At 36.5% G+C, this 22,156-nt stretch overlaps 4 protein-coding genes across 11 annotated transcripts in view; 2 read left to right on the plus strand and 2 right to left on the minus strand.

Moving 5' to 3' along the window:
* Positions 1-356: 356 nt before the first annotated feature.
* On the minus strand, positions 357-3,296 carry LOC132855768 (lysozyme g-like). Its single transcript, XM_060884964.1, has 5 exons — positions 3,143-3,296; positions 1,972-2,055; positions 1,681-1,886; positions 1,380-1,518; positions 357-765 (listed from the first exon to the last, which is right to left on the minus strand). Exons 1-5 carry the CDS (start codon positions 3,168-3,170, stop codon positions 632-634), a joined length of 591 nt encoding a protein of 196 aa, XP_060740947.1. The 5' UTR covers positions 3,171-3,296; the 3' UTR covers positions 357-631.
* A 2,298-nt stretch (positions 3,297-5,594) lies between these two features.
* Positions 5,595-8,035, minus strand: LOC132856225 (lysozyme g-like). Its single transcript, XM_060885735.1, has 5 exons — positions 7,928-8,035; positions 7,664-7,780; positions 7,385-7,581; positions 6,998-7,136; positions 5,595-5,798 (listed from the first exon to the last, which is right to left on the minus strand). Exons 1-5 carry the CDS (start codon positions 7,944-7,946, stop codon positions 5,665-5,667), a joined length of 606 nt encoding a protein of 201 aa, XP_060741718.1. The 5' UTR covers positions 7,947-8,035; the 3' UTR covers positions 5,595-5,664.
* Positions 8,036-9,760: 1,725 nt separating this feature from the next.
* On the plus strand, positions 9,761-11,744 carry LOC132856249 (lysozyme g-like). The gene is made up of 5 exons (XM_060885765.1): positions 9,761-9,830; positions 10,043-10,126; positions 10,202-10,398; positions 10,952-11,093; positions 11,277-11,744. Exons 1-5 carry the CDS (start codon positions 9,827-9,829, stop codon positions 11,408-11,410), a joined length of 561 nt encoding a protein of 186 aa, XP_060741748.1. The 5' UTR covers positions 9,761-9,826; the 3' UTR covers positions 11,411-11,744.
* Positions 11,745-13,915: 2,171 nt separating this feature from the next.
* Positions 13,916-22,156, plus strand: part of zgc:66433 (uncharacterized protein LOC321250 homolog) — a 28,523-nt gene continuing 20,282 nt past the window's right edge. For 4 of the 8 annotated variants that reach the window (XM_060885933.1, XM_060885935.1, XM_060885939.1 and 1 more), the window contains exon 1: positions 19,913-20,108. Coding sequence is in view for 3 of the 8 variants with exons in the window: in XM_060885939.1 (XP_060741922.1) it covers positions 20,074-20,108 (35 nt within the window). In the remaining 5 variants the exon portion in view is untranslated. Of the gene's footprint in view, positions 13,988-19,299; positions 19,442-19,912; positions 20,109-22,156 lie in introns of those variants that run through there. The other 4 variants (XM_060885938.1, XM_060885934.1, XM_060885940.1 and 1 more) reach the window with 4 other exon arrangements.

The following is a 22,156-nucleotide window of genomic DNA, read 5'->3' on the forward strand; positions in this document are numbered from 1 at the left end:
CTTTTATTTCACTGTCAGTTTGAAGTCTGGCTCTGGCTCTAAAAAAATAACTTAAACCAATCCAACCAAATTTAAACCACTACTGAACAAATGCTACTGCTAAGGCTGTAATATGTTTCTGTGTGACTTTTTATTTCAATAAAGTGTTGAGAAACGAGGAGCAGACTGACCCTGAACAGTTTCACGTTTCATCTACTTCTTGAATTAAATTGATATGCGGTGACCGTAAACACCAAAGCGATTGGCATCATTTTTATACTCATTAACACCATTCAGTAACCCTCATGCTTTGTAGATGGGGACGCGGTCATCTTAGAAGGGACTACGCGAGGTGGGATAGAGAAGAATCTTTAGAATTAGACTGATTACTTCTGTTTATTGATTTTCAGTGACACCTTTATTCAAGGAGAAATGTGGACACGTTCTACTGTTACATTGGCCGTTTGTAATATTGTTAATAACAATATTTTACTGCCAAGTACATTTTATAATACTATTAACTATACTGGTGTTTGATTCTTAGGAAGAAAGACATAAACACAACTTATCATCCACATTATCAATTAGTACGGTATAAGGATAAATTTTAACAAGTAGTATATGTTACACAGTGCATCATGAGATAAACTGCTCAGTAGCCATTGTGTTTGAACCACTGGGCTCGAGCCACTACATCATTCGCATAGTCTTTCCCTGTGGTGTTCATGTCCATGCCCTCGTGAGAGCAGACGTTTCCTGGGCCAGTGTTGTAGGCTGCAATTCCACCTGAAACAGGACAAATCGTAACATTATTTAGTGAATATACAATAGTTTTGTTTCAGCTAAATAAGAAATAATTTCAGCAGTTATAAGATAGTGATGTAGTAGTGTAATGCATCTAAACATGAAGCAGAGTTACTCTTACCAACCTGAAGTGGATTATTTTACAATTTTATTCCTTTTATTCAATAGAAATTTGGATTAAAAATGATTACACTCTAACATTTCATGAAAATATGTATAGTGTGTTTATTTTTAACAAATTCATTCATATTTATATGTTAATACATACCTATGCTGATTGTTAGTTAGGTCCTTTAATCTCTTATGTTATAATAGTTAAAGGTTAATAAAAACAAAACATATAGTATCTCGTATTACAGAGAATCCAGCAAGCACAGAGTTCTCTGTGTATGTTGTTACTATGGGAATAATAACATATTAGAAGAAGCAGATTAATAAACTTTGTAAACGGAACTATTATCCAAACCATGCTGCTGTATTATGGAAAATTAATCAACACATTCTGAGTGAACAGAATCAACAACACAATTTGACTATTAACAAATGAAAATTTAAAAAGTATTACTATTAAAGTTAAATTGAAGTGAAGTTTATACCTTTAAATTGATCATTCTTGGACCAATCTGGGAATTTTTGTTGAATTGCTTTTATGAAAGTGATCAAAATATCAGTAGCTTGGGTGATGTGCTCCTCACTGTTCCAGGCTCCTTCTGGACAGTGGTAACGTTTGTCAACCTATAACAATTTATAATAATTCATTTTGACATGTTCCATGTGTTAGAACAGCATTTAGTCATTTAACGATGAGAGTAACGATGTTTGTTGCAACATGACACATTTCAGCATTATATATCTAAAGAAAGCAGTTTCTTATTACTCATGTACTGTTTTAGTAACCTGCATAAGCCCAAAGGCATTGCCATGATCTCCCCAGCCATTGACAAGTCCTGATCCACACGATCCAGCCCTTGTCTCTCTGGATATGATGCCCGCAATCACAGCTGGGTCCATCCTTTTAGCTCTGGCAACTTTCATGATAATGCCCTTGTACTGGTTCATCCTCTCCAGATCAAATTCAGCCATTTTATGCGAGGCGTCAACACCTTTATCAACAATATGTTAAAACCTTAGTAACATTGTAAACAAAATAAGACACAGGTACAATGAAAGTTAAGAGACATACTGTACCACTTATGGTGTGGTTGTCCTGGGAAGCCGTTTGTGGAGATGCTCCAGTCGTACCGATCTGCATGAGATCTCCAAAAATGCAACCTAGAAAAAAATAATAATAACTTTTCATCAATAAAACAATTCGGCAGGTCGACAAATCACATGTGTATCATGTGAAGTTATGTTTGCACGTTTTTATGGCTTGTTTACATTTCTCATGTGACGAACGAAGGACGATTCAGGAAAGACAGACAAACATACTGCAGTACCCCAAAATTTTAAGTTAATACTGTGGTTTCACCTTTCAAAACACAAAAGAAGCGTATATGTGACAAAAGGTGAAAAGGTGACTATGGGTAGAAAAGTAACAGTATTATAATATGTACCAAATCTAATATGTAGGTGATCTGCTGTGGCGACCAGGGAGCAGGGAGCAGCAGCCAAATGGAAAAAAAAGAAAAATAAAATAATAATAATAATAATAATATATTTAATATAATATTATATGATTATATAATGTGCTATTATATATGTATTATTATTATTATTATTATATATATATTATTATATATGTAATAATATGCTATTATTAATAATAATAGCATATTATGCTAACTTGTACTAGGACTTTAGCGCATGCGCAGTTCGGTCCCACTGCGCATTTAGAGACTTGCACTGTTATTATCCATTTTAAGCTGGAAATTACAATTTATTTATAAACTTTAAAAGGACTTACAAGCCGAAAAGCTATCAAAACTATAGACGTTTGCAATGCTGTTAATTCCTTATTTTTAAATTTCTTGTATTGTTCGATACCCCATTCTTTCAATTTTTCCATTTTCTTTTCTTTTATGTTATATTAATGTTTTAAGAATTGAAAATTATTTTTGTTATCATTTGTTATTAAAAAAATAATGATTGCTCTGCTGTATGTGCCGCTCGGGCTGTACTGCGCATGCGCGCACTTTCATTCCTGTGAATATAATAAACAAAGATGTTTGTGATACTTCAGTAAATGTAACCGTCGATACAGATTTGTAAAGGTTTCCGTAATCCGACTGTTTTCATCCCTTCTTAATTTAATGGTTAGAAATTGACTAAACAAAAATCTTTTTTTCTTTCGAAGAAAACAAAACATAAAACAGCATTAAATCTCAAATTAAATCAAGAAACAAACGTTGCTTCTCACCATTTGTATCTTCCCAATTTTTCATCATAATGACGAAAACGCTTTATTAATATTAAACTTCTTAGCAAAAATATTTATGATACAGGAATAGCGGTGCAGGACAGGGTTTTTCTTTCTCCTCCTCTCAACACAGACACACACACATACACAAACACACTCACACACACACACACACACACACACACACACACACAAACTAAATGAAGCCACCCCAAATGTGTCATTTGCCACAATAGATTATTACTCCAATCTACACCAGTTCTGCCCCTTTCCATCCCCTTCTAACACTGATCTAATGTAAGACTAATGTGAAATAAAGTCTATTAATATAGATATTAATATTAATCAAATGTATTGTATCTGGAATCAGATATTAGTCCATTGAGAATGTTACAGTGAATGTTAAACTCCATACAGACAGTAACCTGAGCTCATGATAGAGCTGTGAGCTAGCAATGCTACACAGTCATAACATCATACGAAAAATATTTCATCTTATATATAAAAACGATGTTGGTTTTAATATATCGAATATGCTGCTTCATCTGTAGTAATTCACACACCTAAATACCGTCATCATTTTATTTAGGTTGTCCTACCTTCTTGCAACATCTCAATGTGAGGGCTGGAACTGAAACATGCAGTATAACTACATACATATATACTACAATGTCTTCAGTGTTAAATGTGCACTTTATGGTACGTACGTGTCAGAGAGAACACATGATTAGTTTAACTTTCTGAAGAAGTGAGTAAAAGTTTTGAATTGGCGCAACAAATCTAATCAGAGATGTCGTACTTTACCAGTAGCAGAAGATCCGCCTTCGCATGATTCCATGACTTATCCTGAGGTAATAAGCTATAAGCCTTTAAATACAACAAATAAGCTCCAATGCTTACATAGCAATACTAACAAACCCTGACACAAAAAACACACTGGCCTGATTTTCTACTATCATTACCACACATTTAAACATGTAGCCTTTCTAGCACTAAAATTCAACCAAAAAAAATAGTCTAGAACTAGTTATGCTACTTTCTAATCACACCTTCACACATACACACTCCCATGTATATCAGGAAACACATGTACAGTACTCTCACAAACGATGAAGAATTCTGGAGCAATTAAACAGAAATAAACTTGCATATTTGATCAAGTATTTGAAGAACTAATCTATTTTGTGCCAGAGTGAATCAGGAAGGTAGGTCTGTCGTATGAACAACAAACAAAAAAAGCAGAAGACACTATTTTGCAAGCCGTGAAGCTTGGAAATTATTTAACGCTTTCGATTTTCATTTCGAATTTATCATGTCTACCTTTATAAATGTAGAAAGAGCAGACATTTTATGTAGCCTATAGAAAGTGTCTGTATTGTTATATGGTATTAGCAATTGGTATAAGCTAAATCTTGTATCACCCGTTGCTAGGGTTGAAACGTATGCATGTGCAACATTAGTGGTAAAGTGCTGCAAATTAGGCAGGGCGTAAATCATAACAGCTAATACAAAAGGAAGTCAACCTACAGCTTGGGGTGTGTCTCACTCATTTCAGTGTTCAGGGTGTTGGTCAACAAGTCAGCCTTTAAAATGGAGGGTAACCGGGTACTCCGGTTTCCTCCCCGGTCCAAAGACATGCATGGTAGGTTGATTGGCATCTCTGGAAAATTGTCCATAGTGTGTGAGTGTGTGAGTGAATGAGAGTGTGCTGCGATGGGTTGGCACTCCGTCCAGGGTGTATCCTGCCTTGATGCCCGATGATGCCTGAGATAGGCACAGGCTCCCCATGACCCGAGGTAGTTCGGATAAGCGGTAGAAAATGAATGAATGAATGAATGAAGTTTATAGCTGATGAAGTAAGGACTAAGTAAAGGGCCTTAGGGCTAAGGAGAAAAAGAAAAGTGGACTGGTTTTTGCCCTATTACTACAATTTAATTTGAATACTTTTCAGTAGTACTGTCCTAAAGGTTTTTTATTTCCTACATCTATAAAAGTTGATATGACAAGATTGATGATGGTGCGTTATTAACTGTGTCCTACTGTATATGACTCTGCTACTTCTGCTACTATCTGGGATCCTTCCATGAGCACATCATGCCTCTGTGTTTCATATGATTCTTATGATTTTCCTGTATTTCCTCCCTTATCAACTCCTGAAAATTATTCTTCATGTGCACTTCAGCATAATCGTTCTCACCATGGGAAAATTCAGTTGTCAGTTCACCAACCAGCTTGTTTTTGAGACACTGGAAGAAACCCATAAACATGCATGTGAAGAATGTGTAAAACTCCTTTTTTGTAATCAGAGCTCAGGAATCCAGTTCTCTAGAGCCGTGAGGTGAAAACGCTCCCACTGAGGCAATAATGCTTTCAATTTCTGCAACCAGCACTTGACACTTGATGCTTGAGAACAATTACAGAGTCATAAAACAACCACATAAGACATCAAAGATCAATGCATAATAAGGATTTATTTATTCATATAACCGTTTACAGAGTATTGTGGGAAATATGAATGTTGCTCAGTAGCCGTTGCGTTTGAACCACTGCGCTCTGGCCACTACATCGTTTGAATAATCATTTCCTGTGGTCCCAATGTCCATGGCCTCATAGGTGCGGACGTTTTTTACTCCGGCATTGTAGGCTGAGATTCCCCCTAAAACGGCAAAACAGTAAGTCGACTGATGCGAATAAATCACAGTGAAGAATATCAGGGGAAAAAAGAAAGGTTTGAATCTAGAGTATGTTGATGTTATTGAATGTGTTCATGACTGCTGGTAGGGATTTTTAAGTTACAGTACATTTTAGTGTTGTTGTTTTTCAAGGTCGACATCTTTTACAATCGTGCTAGTTGATGAAATATAATATATGTTTAATAATGAAGAACTGCAGGCAGGCTCCTTGTCATATGTTTGCTTGGTTTAAATAAATAAAAAATCATTTTAAATGTAAATTCCGTTCACTTTTATAAGAACACATGCACCTCCTATTCTTGCAGTTATCTAATGATGAATCTGAGCCTTTTATTGGTACAGACTCACCAAAACTGGACAGATGAAGACAGGAAAAAACCTCCATTTGTCAGGTTTAATTTAGTAAGTTTAGATAATCGCTTCAGATTCTTGTGTATGCTCAGTTCCTGAATATCAGTTGAACCATGTCAATTAAATCATTTTTTTTATAGAAAGATTGCATTCTGAGCTTCTGTGTAGATTTATTTGTCAGTTGTCACTGGATGTTTGTCATTGATTGCACAACTAGCAACATCTTGTTATTTGCACATTTTATAGATACAACTAGCGAAGCAAGTGATGAATAATGAGGAAAGGAAAGACAACTTAAAGGTAAAGGTTGCAACACAGTTCCACAGATTTGGACATAAAAAATTCGCTCAGTAAGGCAGAATTGATTATACAGTAGTTGTCTATTACCTGCCAGCAATCCAATATATGTACAAGCCCAGAATGGTAAAATTGGCTGCATGATTTTATGACTTTGTTAAAAGGTCTCAGCATGCATGAGCATGCACTCGAAAAAAATCCAGGTGATTCACTCTACCTTAGGTTATACTGTAGGTGTGTCAGTGAAGTGGGCTTAAAACTGAGCTCAGAAGATTTAAAGGGTGGTGATCTGGTTTTAGAAATAAACCCACCCATGTTATTAAGCATAAATTACTTAATACCATTTTTTGTATTTTTTTCATACTTATTTATTGAGGACAAAATAATGAACCTTAAGTTCAGTGTTGACTTAAGTCATTTGTTGGAAAAGAAAAATCAACATTGTTTTGAATAAGAGGTATAACAAACTTTTCTTGAAAGAGAGCAAGGGCTTACAGTAGCATGCCATGGTTACCTTTAAACTGGTGCTCCTTGGGCCAGTTAGGGAATTTTTTCTGAATCTGTCTTATAGAGTCGATCAGAATCTCTGTGCCTTGTCTGATGTGCTCTTCACTGTTCCAGGCTCCTCTCAGTTTGTGGTAACGTTTGTCAACCTTGAGAAATTGGAGTTGCAACTAATTATTTACTGTACTGTATCCATTTTTGGAGAATAGATATCAAATCTCGCTTTAAGGTAGCACTCATAAGATAGAACGTCATTTAGCCTGAAAGTGAAGCAGAAGCAATGTTGCAACAGGTGGAATAGTCCAAAGACCGCTAAAAGCACAACATAAACCCTAGTAATCAACTGTATATGATATTCACTCTTTAACTAATTACTGAAGAACTGCTTTAAACAAACCTGCATAAGTCCAAAGCCATTGCCGTGATCTCCCCAGCCGTTAACAAGCGCTGCTCCAGCCCTCGACTCTCTGGATATGATAGCTGCGATCACAGCTGGGTCCATCGACATAGCGCTGCCAACTTTCAGGATAGTGTACTTGTATGACTCCATCCTCTTCAGATCATTCTCAGCCAGTTTATATGAAGCTTGGACCCCTTTCGCAAGGAACACCTTAAATGCTGGATGCAAGATTCTAACAACAACCATAAGAAACACAGTAAATGTAAGCAGGCATACCCTTTACAGTCAGTTTGTCTTGGCGAGCTGTTTGCTCCGAAGCTCCAGTCGTGTCAATCTTCGTGACATCTCCAAAAATACCCAAGAGGGCTGATGCGTAAAAGATTATCAGTGCCCCTAAAGAGATAGAAGCATTTTTATGCAAGATGAAGTCATTGTATTTTACAAGATCTCTTTCTATATATTCTATTTTTATTTTAAGATCAGATACTATATAATTGTTTCTTCTAATCATTTTGTGGCAGATCCAGAGAAGAGACTCACCTAAAATAAGGAGTTTCATCTTTAGTTTCAGTGAGAAAATGGTCCTTGTGCAGGTCACTTTGGCAAATAGTAGTGAGAATAACAAGTAGCCACTTCCTTTAAATAAAGAAGGAAGGAAGGACTGGACTCTATTATTGCAACATCTGGAAATTCCCTTTATAAATACAGCTTTATCACAGCTTTGGGAATGCATTAAAATTTAGTGTTTTGGTTAAATAGTGTCCTATTACAATTTAAAAGAAGCTTGTACTCTATACAAGAAGAATGTGAATAGACCATAACACAATGAGGACATAATTGCTTCCAGATAAAACTGATATACAGTGTTTAAGGAAAAAAAAAACTTGTAAAGTTTTACTTTATAATGTTATCCCATTACCTTTTTAAAGGACATACTATCTTCTCTAAAAGTATTGGCCAGTTTTATTTCTCTACACTGAAGGTTTTAAGTTTTATATCAAAAGAGGAATAAGGGAGGACAAAATATCAGCTTTCATTTCCTGATATTTACTTTTGGGGCACATAATCATACATTATGAAAGTAACCAAAAGTATTGGAACAGATAGTCCTATAATAAATTGCACTTAATTTTAAATTTGGGTGAAAATATAAAAAAATAAATAAAAATAAAAATAAAAATTGATTTGTCAAAAGTACAATGAAAATATCCCAATTTCAGAAGTTACCCATTATACAAGCCCCTATGATCAGAAAGTGTTAAGAGCTTTGCTTAAGGGCCCAACAGTGGCAGGTTGTACCCCTAAACAGCAACCCAGTCACAACTGCTCCTACTGTTATGTTAGGACTCCGAGATTACAAGAACACGCCTGCTTGCACACTTGCCCAATGAGTCAGCAGGGCCTTCAACTCTGAACTCAGATGTCTTCAGTGTATAGCAAGAGAATAGAATTACCCTTGTTGTTCCAGGACATTTAGTGGGGTCTGTTTATATTTTGCTGGAACCAACATTTTGAAATTTCTATGATGACATGACTGGGAGTTATGACAGCAAAATAATTTAAATCCTCTATTGCAAGGGATGCAGTTTAACTTTTTTATGTTCTCAAATCAAACTTGTTGCCTAGCCAGTTATGTTGCTGAAATTAACACTAGTCAAAACTACTACTAGCAAACAATACAGTCTAACTTATCTAAACAGTTAATGCTAGCAAATTAGCAAAATGAACCTCAACAAGCTTTTACAAATTAGATTACTTGGGAATATGTAACTATTTTACTGATGTAGGGCCAGAGATGCTCATTCTCAAGCTCCACATGGTAGTCCATACTCCTTACTGGTACCTTATCTATGTTTAAATTTACAAACATTTTAAAGTTAGCTGTAATGCTGAACATACTGTGTGGGTGATTGATAGCTAAGTTAAGTGCATTCAATTGACTTACAAATATTACATTTCAATATATACTCAAGTAAAGTATAAATAAATCAAAATAGTAGCTAAGTATAGTATCAAATTTAATTAATCATGGCTTTTTCTACTTCTGTTGTTTTGATGTATTCAATGGAGGTAGATGGTAGATTAATAACAATTACATTTATTTATGTATTAAATGTAAATGTTTATACAATTGTTTATTGTTCAATGTAAATGCACTGCAAGCGATGCCACCTTTAGCTTAGCATAAGTGGAAATTCCACTTATTCATAACAATAGACAAAGAAAGAATTAAAAACTGTGGAGCCGGAGGCTGTTCTGACTTGGCTGTTCTGACTTGTGATTTAAACAAATCAAAGTGAAGTCCATCGATGTTGTAATAATGCACTGAAACAAATCTCCTCCTCCTTTACTTAGAGGAAGTATTTAGGTTTATTTAACAGTCAAAACCATCCTCACTTACATCTCTTTTCTCTGTGCAGGGAAGTAAGAACAACCATCATGGGTGAGATTATTTTCTGACTCATATTGTGTATTGATATTAATTGTACTAGTTGTACTAGTGTACTAATAACATTGTACAAATATTAAGTGCTTGTTTTTTTAATTGTTATTCTATTTTGGTTTCTCTTACATGCTTTAGAGTTTTAGAAATGTCATCTTATCATCTTAAATTTAAGTGTACTAGGATCTCATATCATATTTTGTTCACCTTAGCTGGCATTTTTGGAGACCTTACAAAGATCGAGACGACTGGAGCATCGGAAAAAACAGCGAGGCAGGACAAACTCACTATCAAAGGTGTCGAGCCATTATTTATGCATGTATATTGATATCAAACTTTGTCATAGAGAATAATGATGATTGCTTCCACAGGGGTGGAAGCTTCAAATAAACTGGCTGAGAATGATCTGAAGAGGATGGAGCAGTACAAGAACATGATTGTGAAAGTTGGCAGAGCTAAGCAGATGGACCCAGCTGTCATCGCAGGCATCATATCTAGAGAGTCAAGGGCTGGGTCAATTCTGCAGAATGGCTATGGAGACCATGGCAATGGTTTTGGACTCATGCAGGTTGAGTTACAATAAAATCCTGTGTAATACGGTTGAGGTGTAAATTAAAAGTGGAAGTTACAGTTGGTGAAAGGTGTGGCTGTGGGTTACTCTTGTGTTAGAAATACATGTCGACACTGGAGTGCGGCTTGTCAACGCTGGGGTGGGGCTGGGGTGGGGATTTTGATGCTGTGCAAGTGAGTAACGCTAAAGTCAGTTTAAAAGGTAAAAGTCTTTGTGGAAAATATAACTTAATTAATGCCGTAATTGTTTAAATATGGGTCTTTCTTTACTGTCTGTGTACATGATGGTCTTTAACCAGTTTATGTGGGAAGTAGTGACTCTGAGGATAAAGAACTTGATATTGATTGCAAAATTGTTGCTTAAATCACAGCACTGTTGAATACATAATTGAATCCCATAACCCTCAATTTTCTTAGGTGTAAGATATAATGTTATAAGGGTACATTTTATACGTTTGGATAAAACTGTCACAAGAAAATGCAGATATAAATAGAAAAAAATGTTTATTTAAAAATCTAATGGAATTGATATGATCTTGGTTACTCATTAGGTTGATAAGAACAACCACAAAGATCTAAAGGGAGCCTGGAACAGTGAGGAGCACCTCATCCAAGGCACCGAAATTCTAATAGAATTCATTAAAGCAATTCAAAAGAAATTCCCCAGCTGGCCCAAGGAGCACCAATTTAAAGGTAATTTAAAACTGATCTACTTTGTAGTCTCTGTTGCTTTAAGTTAACAAACAGAAAGTTGTATATGCAATCACAGGGCTTTCAGTGGACCATGATATAACACTTGAACTGTCTCTATCCCTTACCAACTTAATGCATTTCTTCACAGTTACTTTATATTGTCACATCTGTCTCCTGTTTCAGGTGGAATCGCAGCCTACAACATGGGGCCTGGTAATGTCCGCACGTATGAGCGCATGGACATCGGCAGCCGAGGAGATGATTATTCCAATGATGTGGTGGCCCGGGCTCAGTGGTTTAAACGCAAAGGTTACTGAGCAATATTGGGTTTGTCAATCCCATTTGTAATCATTAATGATTAATGAATTACTGAAATGAAATGACATATTTGGAATTATGCCATGAAACATGTTTTAAAAAATGCTTAACAATTGTAGTTTCTACAATGAGGCTCTTTTTTTAAGTCCGTTAATAGGCTCAGCTCAACAGTATTTCTCTTAACCTCTGCAAGAAAGCATCTTGTTTGGGGAAACATTTTATTATAACTAAAATGATACCGCTTTTAATTTCTTTAAGCTAATATATTTACATTAGTATTCAGAAAGAAATGTAATAATAAGTCTTTATTAAAATTCAAGGCATGAACACAAATATACAGTGTGTCTCGGTTTTTATTGGTAGCAGCCGGTTTATACTCATTACTAAGTATGTCTTTCTGAGAACTGGTCAGGTAATGTTTCCAACAAACATCAAAATTGGGGAAAATATCTGATATCATGATGTTTCATTCTGCACTATGTATTGATATAATATTTGGAACAATTTCTTCATCTTTAGTCATTTCTTCACAGTGCTCAGAGTTAGCGTTGGGAAACACCACACGGTGGGTTCACTTGTTAAGGCTTTGGTAGACTGGATGCTAGACACACAAATGCTCACTCATTCCCACACTCATTCACACCCAGGAGCAATGTGAAGTAGCTAGTGATCCCAGAGGGAACCCATAAGAACAAACAGACTGAAAGTACATGTTCAAACCACTAAACACTAAATGCTGTACTAAACAAGAATGAATTTAATTGTGAAATTATTAAACAAAAATAGGGCACATTTTAGCAATGGCTTGGCATACATGATTGTCATCAAATTTAATATATCTCCTTGGGATCAGTCGCTGACGGTTCCAATGATTTCTCGTCTCTCTGGTGTTAACGGTTGAAGATGCTTGGCCCCATAATCGCTTACATATTACAATATATGAAATTAATATTTGATCTTTGCTAAAGATGTGGAAGCCCCACATATGTCTGAGAATTATCTGAAGAGGATGAGGAAGTGCATAGACATCATTATGAAATGAAATTCATGGCAGTAGTTTTTGTCAGTCAGTGCCTTTGGAATTAGTCAGCCAACATTTAATAATAATACACATAATAGTTCACTTAAGATTTGAAATGAAAGTTTAAAGGTGTGGAGATGATTTGCATCCTGTTAGCAATACAAGTCAAGATAATGTACTGTATATAGGATATATAAAGTATGTTATTTATTACAAATATCACAAATGTTTATCTAATTAAAGACTTATTTCACAGTCGTTTATCTAATAAAACACTTACGAAGGTTATTTAATTAAAGGCAGCACTTAATGAATGTATTTATGGCTGAAAGTCTGTTGATACTTTTCTCTAAGAGCTTGTGTAAATGATGTTTGTATCAAGCATTGCACCAGTTCTACAACATTTCTATGGTCTGTAATATTTAATATAAATGTTGAATTCTAGATTTATTTCTACTTTCTTCTTCATTGAGATTCAAATCAACTCCATTTAACACATTTTTAAACACTGAATATTATCTGAGTGGAAATTACCAAGGATCACAGTGCACTTGTGAAAAAAAAGGTTTTGATTGATTGATTTTTCAGGTTTTTGGTTATTCATATTGTTCATTCTGCTGTTAAAACGCAGTTTAATAGTTTTAGATTTCTGTGACTCATTTACATACGGTATGTTTTGAATATGTGGACCATTTGTTTAATCCATATCCATTAATAAAATAAAATAAATTATAATATATATATATATATATATATATATGTGTGTGTGTGTGTGTGTGTGTGTGTGTGTGTGTGTGTGCTGAATTTTAGCTGTAAAATTTGGCAATTCAGATTTGCAAATGATCCAGCAAATGTGCCCACATCAAGCCAGTGAGGATGTTTGTATGTTGGCATCCTGCATTGTGCCACTGGGTATTTCAACATGACATTGACACCACAGCAATGTCCCAACACTGGCACTAAAAAGCTGTATCGGGCCAATTCTGCAAAAATACGTTATGGCCAAATGCAGACTAGGACACAGCAGTACTCCATTCCTGTGGACATCCCAGAGTGTGGGCTGAAAAAAACTAAAAAAAAAAAAACACTGCCCACAAAAAAAACATGTTGATTTGTATGTATGTATTTGTAAATCACAAACCACTAGTATTAATGTTCTTAAGGTTCCAAAAATAGCCAAAGTATTACTGTACACACTTAAATATTTAAATACCCAGCAAAATGCCCAAACTGCCCCTTTAGAGGCAAGTTGTACACAGTGTGGGCATTTTTGCTGAGTATTTAAATATTTAAATGTGTACAGTAATAATGTGTTCTACCATTGTATGTGTTCCATCATTGTAACCACTAGACTACAGTAGAAATAGACTAGACTAAATAGACTAGCCAAGTTAGAAACGTGTCGTATTTGGTTTCAGCCGACAGGGAGCGCTGTTGGTCCTTGATTTCATTCCTAGAGCACAGTTAAGTGAGTCAATGCTTTCTAATTAGAGCAAATCAGTCGTGTTTCAGGTTTTGATGGATAACAGCTCGACTCTGCCGCTTTGTTGATCTTGTAAGTAATGTATTTCTGTGCATTCTTTGACCTCTTTAACGTTTTTTGCTGCTTTTTTGTGTTTCACTGGGAGGATTTGTACAAGTCTAACACTGACGGGGTTTGGAAGTGTTTAGAAGCGTCTTTTATTTTCCTGTGTGAAAGATTCACTTGCATATGGAGTCGCTTTTAACTGCTGTCTGACAAACAGGACGCGAGTCGAATAATCGACTCAACAGCTGTTCAATAGAGTCGATTCACTAAACTGACCAGTTTAGTGTAGACACACTTTAAATAAACACAGAACATTATAATGTATGTAGTTTCAATTGTCTCAGATATACACAACATGTCCAATAACACAAATTAACATCGTTTCTGAGTATTTGGACATTTTACGTCTCTGATCTAAACCACACTAAGTAAACAAACATCTGGAACTCGGTTTATGTAATGTGTGTGTGTGTGTATATATATATATATATATATATATATATATATATATATAGCCTTTTTCAATACAAGATCATATGAAATGCACTTAAAAGCGTCCTCGAAGTGTCACAGAATCGATTCTGATGCCATTCGAATCGATTAATCGACTAATTGTGTCAACTTTTTCACATTTTAATCCTCTTCTTCTTATTGTGAACATCTGCTCTTTAACTTATTGGAATAGTTTTGATTTAATAATCATAATCAAAATCATGCTTTACAATAACTACTTACTACGTCAAGAAAAAATGACATTAAACTGCATACTTTATGTACAATACAGTGATTAATGTTAATTATGAAATTTCAAGGGATGGGATATATTAGACAGCGAGTAAACAGTAGTTTAAGTAGTTTATTTATGATTATAATTAACTAATTAACCTGTTTATATTTTGGTTCAGGTGTGGTTATTCATATAGCTCTCTTTAATTATTATAACATCTGGATACTATGATATTTCCCATACGTCTTATGACACCTATTATAATAATCTTGGGTTTCAAGATTTTTCTCAACACAGTTCTCAAAGTGTTCTCGATGTGTTGGAAGCAGGAGAAATGGGCAAGTGTAAGAACGTCAGTGACTCTGACATGGGCCAAATGGTGAAGGCTAGATAACTATGGACAAGGTCATGGCTGGCCAGGGTTCACCGATGAGCATTGAGAGGGAAGGGGAACTCGTCTGGTCCTATACAACAGAAGAGCTACTATCGCACCAGTTGTGGAGAAACGTAATGCGGGCTATGATAGAAAGGTGCACATAATGCATCACAGCTTGCTGTGTATCTGAATACTGATCTCTGTTCATTACCAAAAGCATTTACATTTATATTTACATTTACAGCATTTGTCAGACACCCTTATCCAGAGCGAAGTGCTTAAGTCTCTATCATTGAATACTTTAATGCTGGTTCACTAGGTTACATACTTAAGTACCATGAGCTTAAAACATTGTAAAAGAATCAATGAAAAAGTGTCAATTTTTTTTTTTTTTTTTTTTTTTTTTTTTTTTAATAATGCAAAAAAATAATGATAAAAATAATTTAATAATGCAAAAAATAGGGAAAGAAGTGCTAGTTGAAGTGGTTCATGAATAAGTAGGTCTTCAACCATCGTTTGAAAATAGCCAGTGACTCAGCTGTCCGGACCCCTAGAGGAAGTTCATTCCACCACCTTGGTGCCTGAACAGAAAAGAGTCTCGTAGTATACTTGCCTCTTACCCTGAGAGATGGTGGAACCAGTCGAGCAGTGCTGGTAGATCTGAAGGTTTGGGGTGCAGTGCGAGGAGTGATTTGAGGTAAGAGGGAGCTGGACCCACACATGGGCACATGAGCATAAGAATTGAACCACAGAGCAATGGAAGTAAGCGGCTTGGTTTGAGGTATGACATTTGCTTTGTGATGCACAATAGAGGATTTCCTCTATTTCACCTACAGCCCCAGAGAAGCAGCCTCATAGTATGATCCTCCCACCAGCATGCTTCTACACAGGTTGTGATGCTGTTTGGGTGATGTTCTCCTTCGGTCTCCTCAGGCCGTAATACATGGAATTATTTTATATATTTTATTCATTCTATATTCGTATTTTATACTCATTCTGTCCATATTGTATCTCATCGTCTGCATTGTTTTCTTGTATAGTATTGTGTTATTTATGTCTGTACCTTTGCGAGTCACAAACTGCTGGAACCAAATTCCTTGTGTGTGTCAACACACTTGGCCAATAAATCTGATTCTGATTCTGATTCTGAATGGAGAAACCATTTATGAAAATTATTTCCCTGAGGAAAATCAAATAACTCAATAACCGTAACTTGTTCAATATTTCAGTATTGAACTTGCATGAATGAGCACCATGTTTGCATCATGTGATGCACTATGGGAAGATGGCAAACTGGTGGAGGTAGTGTGATAATGTCTGGATAATGTTCTCCTGGAAACCTTGGGTCCTGACTTTCATGTGGATGTTACATTGACATGTACCACCTACCTAAACATTGTTGCAGACCAAGAACATCCATCCTAATGGCAGTGTTCTCTTTTAGCATGATAATTAATTGCTCCCACACTGCAAACAATGTTCAGGAGAGTTCATGACTTTGACTTGGCCTCCAAGTTCCCCTGATCTAAATCTGATCAAGCTGTCTGATCTGTGGGAGGTGATGGACAAACAAATCTGTTCAATGGAGGTTTCACCTCACAACCTAAAGGACTTAAAGGACTTAAATGGGTCAGAGATGTTTTAATGACAGAAGGGGGGGCTACACATGTAGGCAGGTGGTTTTAATATTATAGCTGATCGGTCTGTAGATGTTGGCAAAATGTAATATATTTAGCAGAATTCTAACAGATACAAAAAAGAAATGCATATATTTTAGTACAGCGGTTATCTTTCTCTTTCTCTCAACATTGCAGGCAGGAACGCCTTCCAGAGTAAAATTATTTCCAAGGATCAGCTTATGACAGGTTTTATTTTAAGAATATTAAAGCAAGGCGTGGCTTAATGGTTAGAGAGTCTGACTCGTAACCCGAAGGTTGTGGGTTCGAGTCTCGGGCCGGCCACGACTGAGGTGCCCTTGAGCAAGGCACCGAACCCCCCCCAACTGCTTCCCAGGCGCCGCAGAATAAAAGGCTGCCCACTGCTCCGGGTGTGTGTTCACGGTGTGTGCGTGTGTGTGTTCACTGCTGTGTGTGTGCACTTTGGATGGGTTAAATGCAGAGAATGAATTCTGAGTATGGGTCACCATACTTAGCCGTATGTCACGTCACATCACAAATATGTGCCTTTATATCAATAAATTATATGCTTTAAAATAAATTAGTTTTATCGGGCAATGTTTTTAAAATTACACTGAAATGAAAGTTACAAACTATTAATTATGTTTTTATTTATTTTAGAATTATTTAGTTTTTAACCAATTAGGCTTGCACCTCAGATAAATAATTACCATAACAACCTAGTTGATACAGACTAGTTGATATTCATATTCAACTCGCAGATTAAAAAAAAGGAAAAACATAACAGTCTGGATATAAATTACAGACCCTTGGAGGAAATGGACCCCAATATGTGAGTCATGGCTTTAGTAAATGATCAATATTTTTAATTATAAGTCCCTTAAAAGGTTGTAGATTTCCTTCTTTTTTATTTATTTTTTTTTACTGTCATACTGGTTTTAGACTCATTGGATTGGAAATGATGTGTTTGTGTTGTATTTCCTACAGTGAGTGAAACCCTAATCAATAAAAAGTTGCATACTGTGAGCTACAATTTAATAAGCGACTTCCTGTGTGGTATTCTGGAGTTGTCCTGTTTATTTGGTTCTGTCCACTAGTTTAAAGCTTATTAAATACACATAATCTTGTGTTCAATCTAGAAAGCCTGTTGTTGCTTAACCTCACTTTTATTTGACCACTTGTCCTTTAATAACCCTTTGTGAGCCTTGCAAAAGAGAGTGATGCGTTGTAAAAACCGAAGACACAATTATCGTAGTATTGTCGTCCCGTTAAAGCAGGGGAGAGTAGTTCAGGAAAGTGCCACACACAGAGTCTTAAAGGTTCTGCCGAATAGGGGGAGGTAAAGTTAAATACTCACACGCAGAGCAAAGGGGGCTGGGATGATTGATCAAGCTGTGCAAACCCAGCATGGTTTCTTTTTTTATTCTGAAGAAGGACTTAACCCAGATATACACACTGCATTTGGCAGGTTCTGGGGTCGTTTAACAGGAGGGCCGTGTTCTTAGCCCGTATGAGAAGAGACACAAAACATACTGCACTGATTTACAATTCTTACCACAGTTTGTGAAATGTGATGAGTCGTTTCATCTACTCATCGAATAGTTGTGGACTTTCCCTCGTCTTTCCTGTTCTTTTCCTTTCTTTTTTTTTCTTTTTCTTTTTTTTTTTTTTTTTGTCGGTTATTTACAGTTCGACATGCACAGCCTTAATTAGAGCACAGGCTCGAGCACGGCCTTGGAAGATGTGTTCCAGATGTGAGCTGGAATGCTGAGAGGTTTGTGAAGAAAAAGAAACGGCACTCCGCAGGGGTGTACTGGAGAAACTCGAGTCACTGAAACCCGTCGAAAAGGATAGGGGGATTTGACAGAACTAAATGGAGAGGGGCCTCACGCTGAGTCCAGTGGGACACCTTCACCCCAAGGTTTCATATGGAAATACCATTGTATGCGCTTTGTATAGAAATTCATGGTAACACTAATATAATTTGCTATAATATAAAATACTGTGTCTGAATAGATCCGAATTCTTCTGAGACACCAAAACTATTTGTGATGTTCCCACGTGTGATGTTCGGCCTGCTTATTATTTCATGTGAATGATGTAACTTAACGGTAAAGACAAAGTCTGCTCAGAGCCTCGGAGGGTGTCTCGGTTTGTTGCTTTTCTTGGACACGTTCCCAGTGAAACGCACTTCTGAATAACAGCACATATGTTTTTTTTTTTTTTTTTTTTGGAGGTGGGGGGAAACCTTTCAGGAAATACCAGCCTTTTTTTTTTTCTGAAATGCAAATCTGACCGACATTCCACCCAGCTGAAAAAGTTAGTTGTATGATATGTACTTAAGATGCACTGCAATTCAGGTACTCAATCCCTGTTGGCCAGATGTCTCAGGGAAGAAAGCGGAGAAGCGGCAGCCATCCCAGATCACTTTCTTATGTTCTACGTTCTCTCTTAATGTAATTGCTTAGCCGTAAGAAAGATACAAGGAGAATTTTGTCGTAAAGACTTGCCTGAGGAGGCCGAAAGAGGTCTGTGCTGTTGTTTGAGGAGTAGAGACATGTATTTTGTGGTTTTGTGCCATACATATTATTTTTCCTAGTAAACGAGGACATTTGGACAACTGCCTAGAAGATCTGGTCACTTTAGTAGCAGTTGGTGCCAGAAATCCCTCACAGTCTGGAAAAAGGAGCAGGACTTCAAAACAGACATCGAAAACAAAGATGTAAAACTCGAATCATCAGGTATGCCCAGTTAGTGTCAGAAAAAAATTATAAAAAAGAATTTAAAAGAAAAAGACATTGATGTTGGAATTTTTACGTTGTTTTCACACATGGGAAATGAAACGAATAGGTGGTGTGATGCACTAGGGACCCACGTGCTGACCGGGTTCTCACGGGATTGGCGGGATCGAAGGATTTTATAGCCAGGACACTGATGTCTCTCCCCCACCTAATTAACACAGAGCTGCCCCGCAGACTCGGCTTTAAAATGCTCGGTTAAAACAATAGCAGCAGGCTGTGGGGATTAGGTGACGGCGCTAGGGGTGGAGAGAAGAGGAAGAGAGAGAGAGAGAGGGAGAGAGAGAGAGAGAGAGAGCATGCTCGCTGTCTGGCAGGCAGCTTACTGGTGCACACTTCTACTTAGCCCTACAAGGATATTGCGTTCTTTGTGAAGAGAGATTCCTCTCAAAGTTATCTCTTATCCCCGATTCCCTAGATTATACATGTAAATAGGATTAATAATCCAGCAAGGCAGATTTTAAGGACTATAGGCCATTTTATTTCCACATCCAAAAGGATTTTTTTGGTTTTCTTTTACAAAGGATGCAATAAGGATAACTCCTGAGTCTTGTGGTTTGGCATACTTCGACACCATGGCAACATTTTACAGCTGCCTGCGAGGAAAGAAGTAAGTCACATTAAGTAAGAAGTAAGTCGCTCACATTAAAGGGACTAAGAGTTATTTTATAAAAAAAAAAAAAGATATATATTTTTTTAACCCTGTCTGGTTTAGTGTTTATCCAGGAAGTTTAGATCATCTTGACTGAACATGTTTGCATCGGCTCTCAGACATAGTTGTAAATAAATACTGGGACTAACAAGTGGGACACTGAGTAAGGATTCTTTCAGCAGGGAGAATAAAGAAAGCCGATTCGAAGATGAGCCCCCCATACATGGATTTGTGTATGAAGAGAGCACCGCTGTGTGCTGTAACAGAGCCGTGGATTAATTAGTTCAATAAGGGACTCTTTCAGACTTTATCTAATGGTCTTGTGGTGCAACCAAAACAACAAAAACAACACTGTTCTTCAGTCATGCTCAGTAGCTACACCGCTATGAGAGAAAGTCTTGTTTATCAGACTCAAAGCATGTTACTGCTTATCATTTGTTTCTGCAACTCGGTTGTTTTTGAAAGAACAGGCGACAAAAAGTTTGACCTTCTGTTACAAATTCCTTTAAGTGTTCCTCGACCGAGGTGTGAAGACTCTGGTCTCTGCTTCTCACCTTGCTGCCTTTTATGGTCCTCACTTTCAAAGTTCACTTTGACTGTCGCACATCATGCCCAGTTTGGCACAGAGCCGTAGAAAACATCTTCTGGAACAGTGTGAAGGTTCTCAGCTTTAACATCTGCACTCTATCAGTGCTGAGATTGTTGATGTTTATTCAGTGCGAGTGTGAACTCCGTGGCACAAAATGCAGCTTCGAATCCTCCAAACAGACCTATTTTTTTCTGCCAAACTACAAATCAATGTAACCTTTTAAAAGACACCGTCCAAGAAACAAACCATCCAGTTTATTAAAACCGCATTTGAGTTTCAAAGTGTTTTTTGTTTTCTGTGGTCAAATAACTGCTCCATGGTTTCAAATCAAATCACTTGGTTTTGCAACACATTATTCAGAGACTTCAATTTTCAAAACCAACAACTCAACTCATGCCACAGTTGAACTGTTCATCCCACAAGATATTCTTTTTTTATTTAAAAAAAAATCCTCTTCTTTCTTGATGTGGTATTCCAGTTGAGGTTGGATTTTTTTCTAAATCCAACATCGGTGGCCAACAATTTACTGACAACCACACATACACAACTGGTACAGAGTTGCAGGTTTCTATGCAGTCTGACTGCTCAATAACACCATCTGATTTGGCCGCACATGATTTGCCCATGATGCAAGACATGTAGTTTAGAAATGGCAAAACACTACATGAAGCCACCTAAATTATAGAGTAACGGCAGTAACTTCAGGCCTGGAGGTGGCTTCTCAGCAAAAATGACATGGTTTGGATCGGATAACCAAAAGCTCACATGAGTTCCTGACGTTTAACTGGAGAGTTGAACAGAAATGTTAATGCAGCGAACTGTAAACGGAAGCTAGATACATTAGATAGATCAAGTACTTAGCCTAGTGTCAGTTATTCAAAGCGATTGCGTTTGTGGTCCGACTTTTCTTCAGTTCCCCACTTTAGTTCACGATTACTATTTGCCACGTAAAAATGAAGTTTAAAAATTATAACCCTTGCTTCCGGTCATATAAAACCTTTCATTAAAAGCATTTAGAGACAACAGGAAAAAAAATGAAACTTGGAAGGATCTGATATAGTCATAAAGTGATGCTACGACATGGGAAAATTCATATTAAGGATAATTTATTCTTATAATTAAAGAGAATTTCTAAACAATGAATCATGTTCTCTAGAGGATGTCTGTGTAATGATGCGTGAATTAATAATAATAATCAGGGTGGACATATCATAAATTCTTTAGCTAGCAAGTAGTTAGCTGGTTAACATGCCATTAACATGCCGGTAACACAGACACAAGTGAGTATAGAATTTCCAGCCGAGTCATTATGTAAAATGTCTTGTCCCAGGCTAGTGTTTTTTGTTTTTTTTTTGACCTCTGATAAAAAATTTATAATAATAATAGTTCTGGACAAAGAATGCAGATCTTCAGTATA

This window comes from Tachysurus vachellii, chromosome 13 (genome assembly GCF_030014155.1).
Source record: "Tachysurus vachellii isolate PV-2020 chromosome 13, HZAU_Pvac_v1, whole genome shotgun sequence".
Classification (NCBI taxonomy): domain Eukaryota; kingdom Metazoa; phylum Chordata; class Actinopteri; order Siluriformes; family Bagridae; genus Tachysurus; species Tachysurus vachellii.